Source organism: Macaca fascicularis, chromosome 16, assembly GCF_037993035.2.
Source record: "Macaca fascicularis isolate 582-1 chromosome 16, T2T-MFA8v1.1".
Taxonomy (NCBI): domain Eukaryota; kingdom Metazoa; phylum Chordata; class Mammalia; order Primates; family Cercopithecidae; genus Macaca; species Macaca fascicularis.
The window spans coordinates 59,544,067-59,557,319 of record NC_088390.1 but is presented as its reverse complement, the minus strand read 5'-3'; the positions used below and the strand labels follow the sequence as shown (position 1 = coordinate 59,557,319).

Here is a 13,253-nt window from a genome sequence, read left to right as displayed (position 1 = left end):
ACGTCTTTTAGGGAGCATCTAAAAAGCAACCCTTCTTCCTTCACCTGCTGACACCAGCTTTAGGAGGAGAGGGGGTTGTGTGGCTGGAGAGGGTCTCAGGATACCTTCTACCCCTTTCATCCAAGCCCCCTCCCCTTGGCCTCAAAGGGCGGTACTCTCCCCGCGGTCATTATCGCTCCAAACCCACGGAGGAACAGGAAGTATCCAGCCCTTGTTCCTCACCCCTCCCTGGGGGCCGTGGGCTCACTTTCCACGCCATTCACCCACCTCCCCCTTCAGTCCCTAGTGGGGTGCCGGGCAGCCTCTGCCTCGCGCCAGACGCCTCTCCACTCTCCTTAGTCCCAGGCCCCGCCCTTCCCCGCAGGGACCCCCGGTGGGAGATGGGCAGCCCCAGGCCGGGCGCGCTGTGACCCCGCCATGCCCCTCTCACCTCTCGCAGATCCGGAGCGGAGCAGCCCCCCCATGCTGTCTGCGGACGATGCGGAGTACCCGCGGGAGTACCGGACCCTGGGGGGCGGGGGCGGCGGGGGCAGCGGGGGCCGGCGCTTCTCCAACGTGGGGCTGGTGCACACGTCCGAGCGGCGGCACACGGTGATCGCGGCCCAGAGTCTGGAGGCGCTCAGCGGGCTCCAGAAGGCGGACGCCGACCGCAAGCGTGATGCTTTCATGGACCACCTGAAGAGCAAATACCCGCAGCACGCCCTGGCCCTGCGAGGCCAGCAGGACAGGATGCGAGAGCAGGTGAGTGGGCTCCCGGCTGCGGCTGCGGCCGCGGCCAGCGGGCAGGGGAGGGGGTCTGACCCCGTGCTCCATGCCCCCAGGCTCATTCCAACTCTGGGAGGCATCTGGAGCAGAGAGAGAAGGGGAGGAGTTGGGGAGCTGTCCCTCGGGGCAGTTGCTCCGGTTGGCCTTTTCTGGAGCCTGGGAAGGAAAGGGGTGGGGGCTTGGCCTCCAGACCTCTGCCTGCAGTCCGGAAATTGAGAGCATGTGATGGGGCAGAGAGAGCCCAGCCTCTTTAACTCAGGCTGTTTGGGCAGAACTCTTCTGGGAGGAAAGGAGAGGAGGATAGCCTTGGGGACTTGTTCTGTGCCCGAGAGAGTCCATCCTGTGGTGCAGATGAAATGCTGGCCAGGGTCGTCGGCAGCTCTGTGATATGGACTCTAAGAGAGGATCGGGCCTTGAGAGCCTCAGTGAGCTGCGTCCGATGTGTCCCCAGTCCCTGCAGCCTGCAGGAATGGAGCCCAGAACTGGAGCCTTTGACCTCTTTCCTCCCTGTTCCACCCCATGGCTTGCTGGGTGACTTGGAGCTGGAGGCCTCCTCTCTCTGTGCCTGGGTATCTCTCCTGCCATCAGTAGGGCTTAGAGAGGAGACACAGCACCTCTCTCTGGACCAGGACCTGTCTCCTTCTATAGCGGGTGGGATGGTTCCTTTTTAAACCTCCCCCAGAACCTCGGGGTCCTGAGTGCATCTCTCCACCCAAGTATGAGCTTCTTGTCTGTAAGAACATGCTTTCTGGGTCTAGCAGCCTGTGTACAGTTCTGCATTGGTGAGGCGCCTGCATGGTTGATGCATATTGGCTTCTGAGACTCAGCCATTGTCCCCCTGGGTAAAGGGACTGAGGGGAGGGATGCACATCCCATCAGCAGCCTTTCAGTCAAACCTGGGGTTGCGTCAGTCCCTGTCTCCCTTTTCCGGGTTCTACTGGATGTAATTGAGGATAGGGAGGAGTGTCTCCACTCCCATCCTCACTGCAGGGAACAAGACACATTGGCACATTTCTGGTACCTTATCTGCCCCCTAGTGCCACTTCCAGTTCTGTCTGGCTTTTGCCTTTTCCCAGCTCCAAAGTCCTTCTGGGAGCAGGATGCAGATCAGGATTAGAGAGAGTTGAAGATGCAGATGTGGCCCTCACCCTCAGGGAGCCCCTCTCATTGGGTTCCTGCTGTGTGCACTGGCTTGAGGAGAAGGGCAGGGGCATTTGTCATCTAGCTGGGGAGGGGAACAGTCAGTTGGGAGGCGGTTTAGAGGAGGGAAGATCATAGGCAGGCCTGATCAGGGAAAGCTTCCTGCAGGAGGAGGTATCTAAACTGGGCTTAGAAAGATGAAAAGCATTTGCATAGGCCTAGAGGAAAAGAATGTTGTTTTAGGAGTGGTGGGGGGTGTGGCATGGGCATAGGCCTGAGTTGATTTGGGAACTGGCCCAGAGGTCCAACTGGCTGGCAAGAAGGCTCAGGTGGGAAGTAGTGGGATGTGTGGGGGCTGAAAAAGTGGGGCAGATGGTGGTGGCTAGGATGGCTGTGGTTGCTTTTGGATGGTGAATAGGAGGGGAGAAGCGGGGCTGGAGGAGGGGAAGGAGAAGAGGAAGAGTGTATCAGGGATGATGAAGGGGAAAGGATGGACAGATGGGGGTTGGAAGAAGACCAAGTGTAGGTCTAAGGCTAAGCTGCCTGGGCCTAGAAGGCAATGACAGAAACACCTGGGCGACAGGGAGATGTTGGTGCCTTGGAGAGAAATAGGAGGGTTGGAGGGAAATGTTTGGGGGTGGGGGAGAGGAATATATGGAGACGGGTTTGAGTAATGGGTAGGGCATTCTTGGGGATGCTCTTAAGGCACCAAATGCACCACTCAGGACTCCAGAGAGGCCGCAGCTTCAGGAGGAGAGAGTTGAGCACGGTCACAGCAGATACGAAGTGGACCTGGGAGGCTGAGTGGCCATCAGGGAGGAATGGAGTCTAAGAAGAGAGAAAGCCCATGATGTTTGGGGAAAGGGGACCAGGAATGTTCTACATCCATGAGGAAGTCCCAGGGGAAAAAAGGCGCCTGGACAAGGGGCCAGCAGGAGGGTGACCAGCCCTTCAGACATCCAAAAGGATGGGGAGAGAGAAACAGACATTGCGACTGACAGGGATCTGTGGGCGCAGAGGGTATTGAGAGCTTGTGTCTTGTGGTGTGGTAAAGTAATGGTCAATTTCAGGGGTTAGGAAGACTGGGGTTGGTAAAGGATCAGGAGCCCCAGCTACAGACTTACTTTGGGGAGATTGGGCCAGGAAAAGGATGAAAACAGCTGGGTGGAACTTCCAGGGGCAGCAGGCCTGGGAGAGAAGGTATGTCTAAGGGCCTCCTATGTTCTAGCATGTTCACCAGCACAGAGTGTGGAACTCAGTAAATACTTAGGAAATGAATCAAAGCCCAGCCACCCTCAAATTCATTCCTTTCTTCTTTCACTCATTCGTTTCCCCACTTAGAGTGTAAGTGGGTAGGATCTATGGCCCATTCACTTGCAATGGAATGCTCGGTGCCTAAGCATGGTGCCAGCTCAGGCAGTGTTTGTGGAATGAATGAGAGAATGAGGGAGGAATGAATCTGAGGATGCCAAGGGGAAAGAAGGCCATGGGAAACAGGTCCTAGAGGAATCTGGAAGGATGGTCTTAGGTGTGGGGTGGTCTTGGGGAATGAAGCAGGTGGAGTCACTTCCACTAAGATACAGAAAAGAAAGATATGCTGTGGGATAGAAACAACTGGGGGAAGGCTTCTCCTGCCCAGCGGTTCCTATTTCTGTGAGGTAGGTGTGACACCTTCAGTGAGGAGGGGACGAGAGCTGGGGAAGGGGAGATGGTAAGGAGCAGCTTCCTTGCCAGTGTGCAGAGGGGCATCCAAGAATTGGACACGAGGCCAGGCACAGTGGCTCATGCCTGTAATTCTAGCACTTTGGGAGGCTGAAGCAGGTTGATTTCTTAAGCCCAGGAGTTTGAGACCAGCCTAAGCAACACGGCTGTCTCTTAAAAATAATTTTTTTTTTTAATTAGCTGGGCATGGTGGTTCGTCCCTGTAGTCCTTGCTACTCAGGAGGCTGAGGTGGGAGGATCACTTGAGCCCAGGAGGTTAAGCCTGCAGTGAGCCGGGATCGTGCCACTGCACTCCAGCCTGGGAGACAGAGTGAGAACCTGTCTCAAAAAAAATAAAGTGGAGATGAGGATTTCAGGAATGTCTGATAGGGAAGGCCCTGCCCTGGGCTCAGGGAAGCCCCGGGTCTAACAGAAAAGGCAGACATCCAGAAACAGAGCAGGGCTCTAGTTAGAGAGATACCCAACCTAAGGAAAGGACTTGCCAGTGTCGCTAGACCCCTCTGCAGTATGAGCTCTGTGCCAAGGCTTACCCCAGGAATGCCCTTCCCTCCCAGTCACAGTACCCCAGCGGCTCCTGCCCGCTTCCCCTAATGGGGTGTCCCCCGCTTCGCACACACAGGTTGGCGGCTGGACCGTGGACCCCGTGTGCCTCCTCAGCTCCCTCTGCTCCCACCTCCATGGCGACTCCGCCCCCTCCGGGGCTGGCCAGCCGGCCCAGGTGAGTCACCCACCTCCACCCCACCCCCCAAGCCCATGGTGGAGTTTGGCTTTGGGGAGGACTTTTTTTTGGAGGGGGGGCGTTCAGGATTTTTATTTAGCAACCTTTTGTCTTTGGTGTAGGAGCCCCTACTTTCAGGAGACTTCTATGCCCCATACTCACATCTGCCCGATGTCTAATTCCCTGTCACTACCTCCCCAAGCCTGGTTGACTTTGGAGAAGGAATTTTTTGAGGGAACATACTCAGGATTTTTAAAAAAGTTTTTGTATCCCTTTCTCCTTTAAACAGAAATCCCCTGACCTTGCCCTGTGGGTTTTATGCCCTCCTCCCACTGAGGACCATCTTATTCCCCTCTCCACACCCTCCCCTTCGTTTCTGAGCAGATCCAGCCTTCCCCAGATGTCCCACCATCAGGAAGTTCTGCATGAAGTCTCTCTCTCACCCTTCTTGCTAAGTTCATGGCTTAGTCTCTAATTTTTAAGAAGACTTGGGTATCAAGTCATCTGTTCTGAACTTATTCCCCTCTTCCTCATCAAGCTTTGATGTCCGTTATGGGAAGATAGATCTTAGCTTAGACAGGGGCACATGTAGGCAGGATACTAGGGGCCTGGGCTCCCGGCTAGGCCTGGACATTGCTATGGGAGAAAAATAGGCATCTGAGGCCCAAAATAAGCATCAGAGTTGCAATGGGGAGGGGACAGCCCAGGGGAGGACTTGACTTGAGGATGTTCAGCTGTAGGAGGCAGAGGAGGGATAGTGGCAGGGAATCCAGTGGAAGCAGAGTGCTTAGGTCCTTACACACCCTGCTTCCCCCAGAGGACAAAAACGCTTGGCTTTTTCAAGGAGAATGAAGAGAAAGAAAATTGTGACCACCAAGGAAATGACAGGCCTTCAGAGGGAGGATGTTTTAGCCGAGTGTAACTCAAGTCTAGTAACAGATTGGCATGCTTGGCATCACTCACAGGGCATTCAGCCCAATTTCTTTCCCAGTTCCCAAGCCCCATCTTGGCTGAACTTTGGGGAATAGGAATGTGTCTGCCCCCAAGGCTGGATGGCAAGTGGGACAGACTTGTCCTGAATGGCCAAGTGCATGGTGGAGACCAAAGTGGGGCTAGGACAGGGATGGTGATAGGACAGAGGAGGATGTGATATGCACAGGCAGGGTTGGGGTGCCTTGGCTGCCCAGAGGTCCTCCCCAGATGGAGCGTCTTGGGGCTGTGATAGGGGTTGGATGATGGACAGGAGTGAGGCTGGACTGGGTGAGCTCAGTTGTCCCAAGTCAGGGGGCTAGGGGGCTGGGGATTTTGGCCTGTCCACATCTGGGATCTGCTCTGATGGGGGAAAGGGGAGCGCTTGAGCAGACCTTCTCCTGGGGCTCTGTAATTAACCAGGAAAGTGTCTGTGCATAGGATCTTGTCATCACTTGGTGCTTATCACACTCCCTGCCCCTAAGGCTGAGTCTGAGGTTCCCTTTTGTCAAGTGCAGGACCAAAGACTTTGGAAAGGCCACAACCACACAGCAGGGCAGAATCAGAGGCCATCTAGGAAACTTAGGCATACTAGGTCTCCCAGACTTGGCTAGGGATTAAGTCACGGGAGAGTTAAAGGCCAAAGGTGCACAGCGAAGACCCCGCTGGGGAGAAGCTGTGAGCTCTGAAGGTTGAGCAGGAGGCAGAACACTGTCCTCTCCCTGACCCTCCACCAGGCGGGACCTTTAGGGATGGGGGCAGTGAAGAGGATCCTGGGAGGGGACCAGAGGTTGGACTCCAAGCCACAGCCCCTCCCCCGGCTTCCACCAGGCTGTCTAACCTCCCTCCCTCCTGCTGCAACCCGAGTCCCGGGCGCCGGGCCGGCGTATCGGGTGACCGCGGCGACGCAGCCACCAGCCTCCGCCGCTCCTCTGCGGGGCTGCGCCGGCGGGGCCGCGCCGGGGGAGGGGGCCGCGAGAGGGGATGTGCACGGCGGCGCGCCGCGCAGCGCCAGGTGGAGTCGTGGTTACCGGGGCGACCGGGGCCCGGGCCGGCACGGCGGCGGCCGCGGCGGCTCTCGCATTGCAGCAAAGGGCACCGGCGGCGGCGGCCGCGGCTGCGGAGGCGGCCAGGGGAGAGAAGAGCCCGGGCGGGTGGGAGTAGGGGCCTTCCCTCCCCCGCCGGACGCAGGACCTGGGGCTGGGGACCCCGCGCGTACACCTGTGGCCGCAGGTAAGGGGGAGCAGCTGTGGGGGCCGGGATCGCCGCCTCGGGTTGGGCGAGGGGCGGGGACACGAAGATGGGGGCCCGCTCCGCGGCACCGAGAGCCATCCAGGGGTGGGGGACGCCCAGGCCATTGCAGGTTCCCGATCCCTGAGAAACGCCTCCTCCCCTCCCCCACTGCATTAGGTGCCTTCGGCGTGGGCCGGCCCCCACTCCAAAATCAGGCTGGCGCCCCCTCCCCCAACCTCGGAAAGTCATGACCTTCCCGGGGTGCGCCCTCGCCCCCAGAGTCCCACAGCACCCCCCGCACCCACCCACACACACACTGCATTGGGAAGGAGATGAGGGTGTCATCCGCACATCTGGAGGAGAGGGTCGTGCATATACATCGCGGTGGGGGCAGGCGCCCGAGGGGGGGCGAGTGGCTTAGCCCCAGCCGGGGGGACGAGTGTTTACACGGACTCGTGTTCATGGGAGTTGAGAGGTGGGTGTGTGCACCGGTGCAGCAGAGCCAGGGGATTAAGGAGCCGGTGCGGACCCGTGGGTTGCTCTCCCTCCTTGGAAGATGCGTGGTCGGGGCTTGAGGTCAAGAAGGGGTCATGCGCTCACTGAGCCTGCTGGGGATGCCTGCCCAGGGGAGGAAAGAGACCTCAGCTGGCTGGGCCAAGCCTCCCCAGGGGCCCTAGCCCCTCCACTCCCAGGGCATGAGGGCTGAGGAGGGAAAGACCGGCAGCAGGGGAAGTAGGAACCCGGCTACCAGTGGCTAGGATGGAGGAGAGAGGAAGGGAGTTAACTCCTTAGCTTCCAGAGGGAAGAAGCTGTTTCCTCTTCTCACCAGGAGTTTGAGGACTCCCTGGCCTGACTTCCTGGGGCCTTGAGAAACGCTCCCCTCCCCCGTTTCTCAAAGCCTGGTCCCTAGGGTCCTATGCTTCCATCTTACCCTCTTAGAACACCTCTCATTTTGCCCCAGCTCCTTTTAAGATTCCTCCCCACAAGTGGTTGCCCCTGCTGGGGTCTCTCCTACTCACTCCTTTATTTATTTCCCCCTTTCACTGTCTTTTGGGAAGGTGAGACCCCCTCCCTGACTATGGCAGAGGGGGGCAGCTTTGGCATTGGAAGATTTGGCTTGGAGTGGACAGCCAGACCTCTCCTGACCCTCCTTGCCCTCTGCCCTCCTAACTGGGGGGTTTCTGGTGTTGGGAAATTCCCAGGGAAAAGGCCCAGAAGGCTGAGCAGTGCTGGGTGCCAGGAGATGGAGGGAGTGGTGCCAGACCTGAGCATTCAGAGATCCCACCCTCCACTCATGGCTCGGTCCTATTTTATTGACATTCATTCATCGTTACATACTTGTTGAGCGCCTGCTATCCACCAGGTACTACTGGGCACAGCAGGAGGAACAGATACCCTGGAAAGGGGTGAGGAGGTAAAGGGTGCTGGAAGTTGGAAGGAGAGTGACTAGGAATGTCCCACCTTAGAGAACAGGGCAGGAGCCGTTTGCTCTCAGTCACCCTAGTCTGTCATGGGTTAAAAGTCATGGGTTAAAATCCTGGAAAGAGATAGAGAAGGGGATGGGCGATATCCCCGGAGGCCTCCCCCACCTCAGTTTATCTCACCAGAGACACTGAGTTGCCAGGAGACTGTGGGGTGCGGCCACCCCTGGTTCGTTCCTGGTGGGGCCAACATGAAAGAGGATCATTCTTCCCACTTTCCAGAGGGAGGACAGATGATGGAGGGGCAGGATTCACTCACGTACTCTACAGATCAGAGCCTGAAGCTCCATATTTTGATCTCAACATCTCTCATGCATCCAAGTGACCAGCACAATCGCAGCCCCTCTTCCATCTATATCCTTTGAGGGGCTTGACTGGTCTTTCCTATGGCACTGATGCCACTCAGTCCTCTCCCTTGGCTGCTGCTAGTGATATGTCCCTTCCAGGTGACTGCCCCATGGATGTGCACAGCCTTGGGACCCTGGGGCAGGCCCACGTGGAGGCCATAGCCAGTGTGGCTGTGGCTAGGCCCTGTCCTTATCTCTCTCCCAGGACAACGAGGTGGGCCCCAGTCATCCGAACAAGGTACCCTGAGTCTGATGTGTTGACACTGGTGGCAGGGTGGGAGACAGGACATCTATCTCTTTTGCATCAGAGGTCACCTCCCTGACTCATGATATCTGGAACATGATAGGCATGGGACAGTGGCACCCTGATCAGGGGCTTTCTCTTTGTACATGGGTGGCTCTGAGGCTGTGTGTGTGTGTGTGTGTGTGTGCGTGGTGTGTGCATTGCTTTGTGTGTGTTTCGATAGCCGGGGTTCGTGTCTCACTGTGGGTGGGCACCGTGTCTCTGTTTCTGTGGCTGCAGTGTTTTGAGGGTGAGTGTGAATGCTATCAGCACCTCTTGTCCTCTGTGACTGGCTGTGGTGCTTGTGAGAGTGTGTAAGCGAGGCAGGGGCCTGGAGGGAGGGGAACACGTTTGTGTATGAGTGGGGGCGGTCTATGTGTGAATGTCTCTGTCTCTGAGTTTCTGTTTGTTTCCAGGGCTGTTTCTGACTGGGGAGCCCCTCTCTCAGTAGGGGGGTGTGTGTGTGTGTCGCTCTGGGTGTCTGTGGAGATGTCCTTATCAGAAGATGTGTCTGAGAGTCTGGGCTCAGCTATGAGTGAGCCTGCATGTTTCGGGGAGCTATGGGTGGCCCATGTGTGTGCCACCCGTGCCTGGTGTCATAGTAGTGGTGGGTGAGGGACTCGAGGCCTTCTCTGCAGAGCAGGCCATCACCGCTGGGTCTACAGATGTGACTGTCCTCAAAACCTTCCGGTGCCCTCTGCCTGCCCCCACGTGTCCACTCCCTTTGCTACCCCTCCCCTTCCCCAGGCCACAGTCAGCTGCTGCTGGAGCCTGTTACTTGGCCCCTGGTCTCCCCTACCCTCAGTACCTGTGGGCATCCCCTAGCACCACTGGGGGTGGCCTCAGTCCAGAGATGATTCCAGGCATTGGCTGGGACACAGACTACAGACTTTGTTGTCCCCTTCTGCTGCCTGGTATGTGACTGTTTGTTTGTTTGTTGTTGTTTGTTTGTTTTCCAGAGCGAATGTTGGGGGAAGGATGGGGATGATGGCTTAGGAGGGGGTCCTGGCAAATAACCCTCTTGGTCCCAGCCCCAGCCCAGTGTCACCCCTACCCCAAAAGTCTGCCTTAGGTAAAGCCTCCAGCCAGAGTGTCCCTCGACTCAGCCCCTTCCAACTCCTCCCTGCCAGGAAAGCATTCAGGTGGCCCAGGACACCCTGGCATGATGTTTCTTCCCCCAGGGGCGCCCTGGATGTCCCTCTCCTCTGCCAGTGGCTCTAAGGCCTGGGGATGTTGTCTGCTCGTGCCAGGCACCCCCGGGCCAGGCCATCTGCTGCCTCCATCTCCCTGCTGAGGCTGGCACCGGTCAGCAGGGTGCCTCGGCTTTGCCAAGAACCAACCCAGCCCCAGGGCTGCTCCTTCCTTGTACTAAGCCATCTGGAAGGGCCTTCTGGTCTCTAGGGAAGGTAGGGCAACCCTCGGTTACTGCAAATGAGGGGGACTCTCCAGCTTCCCATTCTAGGGATGCTAAGAGGGATGCGAGGAGCACTCCTCAATCCCAGCCAGCCACCGTCCCCAGTCTCCCCAACTCCCTTCACTGCCCCCAGCTCCCCAGCCATTGATTGCCCAGTGAGTGAGGTTCCTGGCATCTGGCTGCTCTGCTCTGTAAACTAGATCCATTATGCTGTATAGGCCTCTCTCTCTTGGCCTTGGCCCCTAGCCCCCCTCCTCCGACCCCTGCTCCATTCACCCTGATCCACCCGATCCACTCCTGCCCCAGGGTCTAGTTCTGATTCCACTCTGCTCCATTCAGACACTTTCTGCTTGTCCACCCAGAAGTCTAAATACTTTCTCTCAGCAGTTATGGCCACTCATCATCTGGCCTCAGCCTCCCACTCCCCACCCTTTGCAGCCTAATCTGCTACTTTCCCAGCTGCACCCCAGCCAATGTGGACTAGCGACTTCCCTCAACTCCGTCTCCACTTGTTTGCCCCTGGGCACTTGCCCACGCCATACCCCCCTGCCCAGCAGGCCTCTCCTCCCAGCCTCCAGCTGCTGGTTTTTCCAGACCCATCTCAAATGCCACCTCTTCCAAGCACTGTTCCCTGGCCTGCCATTTCTCTGACCCCACAGCTCAGCTTTGTCACTGCCTCTCTTGTGACTGCCTCATGGGTTTGCTCTATCACCATCCTGTGTGCCTTTTCCCACCGGTAACTCTGGGAGGAGTCGCTGTAGCGCCTGCTTGGGGCCATCCTGGGTATACCATGGTGTTCCAGGTCTCAGTAGAGAATGGATGTATCAAGCATGACTTCCTTCCTGCTCCTGGGAGGGTGGCGGGCCCTTGTCCTAGGGCTGAGTGCTGAGTTCCAAGGGTCTCTAACCTGCCCCTGCCCCTCTTTTCCCCTCCTGAGCCCCCTCATAACCATCTCTTCTCTTATTTCCATCAGCAGCCAAACTACTGGAGTTTCAAGGTCAGTGTGTGATGCCTCTGCTCCCATGACAACTGCATGTGCTCTCCCTCCCCTGCCCCTGCCTCTCCCTTGCACAGGCTTTGCACTGGGGTGCGCGTCTGCACGGGCACCTTCTGGTATGGGCGGTGGGCCTTGAGGCTGCAGGCTGTGGCTGCTGCTTTGGGAAGAGTCTGGGTTCGCCTGTCAGGGGCTTGGGGATGGAGTGGGAGTTTGGGCCACCCTTGCTGGGGGTCTGGGCTAGAAATTCTCAGTCCCCAGGCATCCCTAGCCCCTGAGGGGCGTTTTGGAATGGCATACATTTTCCCTAGCCTGGAGAGACTGCTGGCTCTGAGTTAGGGACCTAGACCCTTGTTGTGGGCCCTCTTCTTTGAATTCATATCTCACCTCCCAGGGAGGCCCTGTAACTGTGATGGGTCCCTCTTCCTTTTCTTTCTCTCCACCATGGGGGCTGGTCAGTGCTAGGCAGGAGACTCTTAGTCCTACACCCTCAAGCCTTTTGTCTAAGTGGAGGGCTAAGCTCAGGGATAGGTACCTTCCTGCCTCCTCCTGAGCTCTGGCCTTTCCAAGCTGAGACAGCTGTCTGCCCTTCCCAGGGTATCCTGCTGACCCCTGGGGGAGCAGCCTCAGGCACCTGCTTGCCTCCTGGAGTCTCTGGCCTCCCAAGTCACAGGCATCATGACAGGGGGTGGGAGGCATCCCATCCAGACTCCCCAGGTGTCTTACTTGCATGCATTCTTCCTAGCACTGCAAGAAGTCCTTGAATCAGAGAATCATGGAGTCAAAGTCACAGTGTCAAGCATAGCCTCTTTGGAGGAGGCAGTTGAGGGTAGTGGTTAAGTGCATGGACCCCAGAGCCAGGCTGCTTAGTGGTGAATTCCATCCAGTGTGCTGCTAACTAGCTTGGTGACCTGGGGCAAGTTACATATCCTGTCAGCCATGGTTTCTCCTCTGTAGAGTGGAATGACAATGTCTGCATCATAAAATTGTTGTAAAGACAGGAAAAAGAGGCCGGATGTGCTGGGTCATGCCTGTAATCCCAGCACTTTTGGAGGCCGAGGCATGTGGAACGCTTGAGCCCAGGAGTTCGACACCAGCCTGGGCAATGTAGTGAGAAGTTGTTGGCTGAGGAGAGAGGCTGAGGTGGGAGGATCACTTGAATATGGGAGATTGAGGCTGCAGTGAGCTATGTTCGCACCACTGCACTCCAGCCTGGGTGACAGAGCAAGGCTGTATCTCAGGAAAAAAAAAAAAAAAAAAAAGAAAGAAAAGAAAGAAAGAGGCCGGGTGCGGTGGCTCAAGCCTGTAATCCCAGCACTTTGGGAGGCCGAGATGGGCGGATCACGAGGTCAGGAGATCGAGACCATCCTGGCTAACACGGTGAAACCCCGTCTCTACTAAGAAATACAAAAAATAGCCGGGCGAGGTGGCAGCGCCTGTAGTCCCAGCTACTGGGGAGGCTGAGGCCGGAGAATGGCGTGAACCCAGGAGGCGGAGCTTGCAGTGAGCTGAGATCCGGCCACTGCACTCCAGCCTGGGCTACAGAGCGAGACTCCGTCTCAAAAAAAAAAAAAAAAAAAAAAAAAAAAAAAAAAAAAAAAGAAAGAAAGAAAAGAAAGAAAGGAAAGAAAAGAAAGAGAAAAAAAGAGGGGATGCATGTTCCTGGCAGTGCCTGGCTCCTGGTGAGCCCTACATGGTAGCTCACCTCATTAGCTACTGAATCATGGACTCTGCCTTGATTCTCAAACCTAGAAATCAGAATCGCCTTAGGAACTTGTCAAAAATCTCGAACCTCAGGCTTCAATCCCCAGAGATTCTGGTTCAGTGAATATGGGGTCCTGGAAAGGGTATTTTAAAAAGCTCCCAAGTGACTCTTTCCTAGTCTATGGACAACCTCTGGGAATCTCAGATCCACGAGCACTCCCTGAAACACCCTGGTGATAGGCGCTCTCTACCTCCCATGGCAACCCCTGTCCTATCTTTGGAGAGCTCTGCTTGACTCACTGTTTTGTTCTTCTGCCATCTTCCTTATGGTGGGGAAGTCCTTCTGGATGTTTCACTTTCCTCTGCCCTATTGTCTCAGCCCAAGGATGGAGAGAAGTGGCAGCAGGTTTTCCCTCCTCTCGAGAGGGTTTTCTGTACAGGCTGTGAGAATGGAAAGGTGCCCATGGGGCTAGGAAGTGGTGG

General features: G+C 56.7%; 1 protein-coding gene across 26 annotated transcripts in view; it reads left to right on the top strand.

The window, feature by feature from the left end:
* Window positions 1-13,253, top strand: part of SRCIN1 (SRC kinase signaling inhibitor 1) — a 76,946-nt gene that overhangs the window by 27,371 nt on the left and 36,322 nt on the right. For 7 of the 26 annotated variants that reach the window (XM_045374887.3, XM_005583967.5, XM_074019431.1 and 4 more), the window contains 3 exons: window positions 440-741; window positions 4,247-4,345; window positions 11,046-11,069. In XM_045374887.3, coding sequence (XP_045230822.2) covers window positions 440-741; window positions 4,247-4,345; window positions 11,046-11,069 — 425 coding nt within the window. Of the gene's footprint in view, window positions 1-439; window positions 742-4,246; window positions 4,346-6,178; window positions 6,548-11,045; window positions 11,070-13,253 lie in introns of those variants that run through there. The other 19 variants (XM_074019437.1, XM_074019439.1, XM_074019434.1 and 16 more) reach the window with 6 other exon arrangements.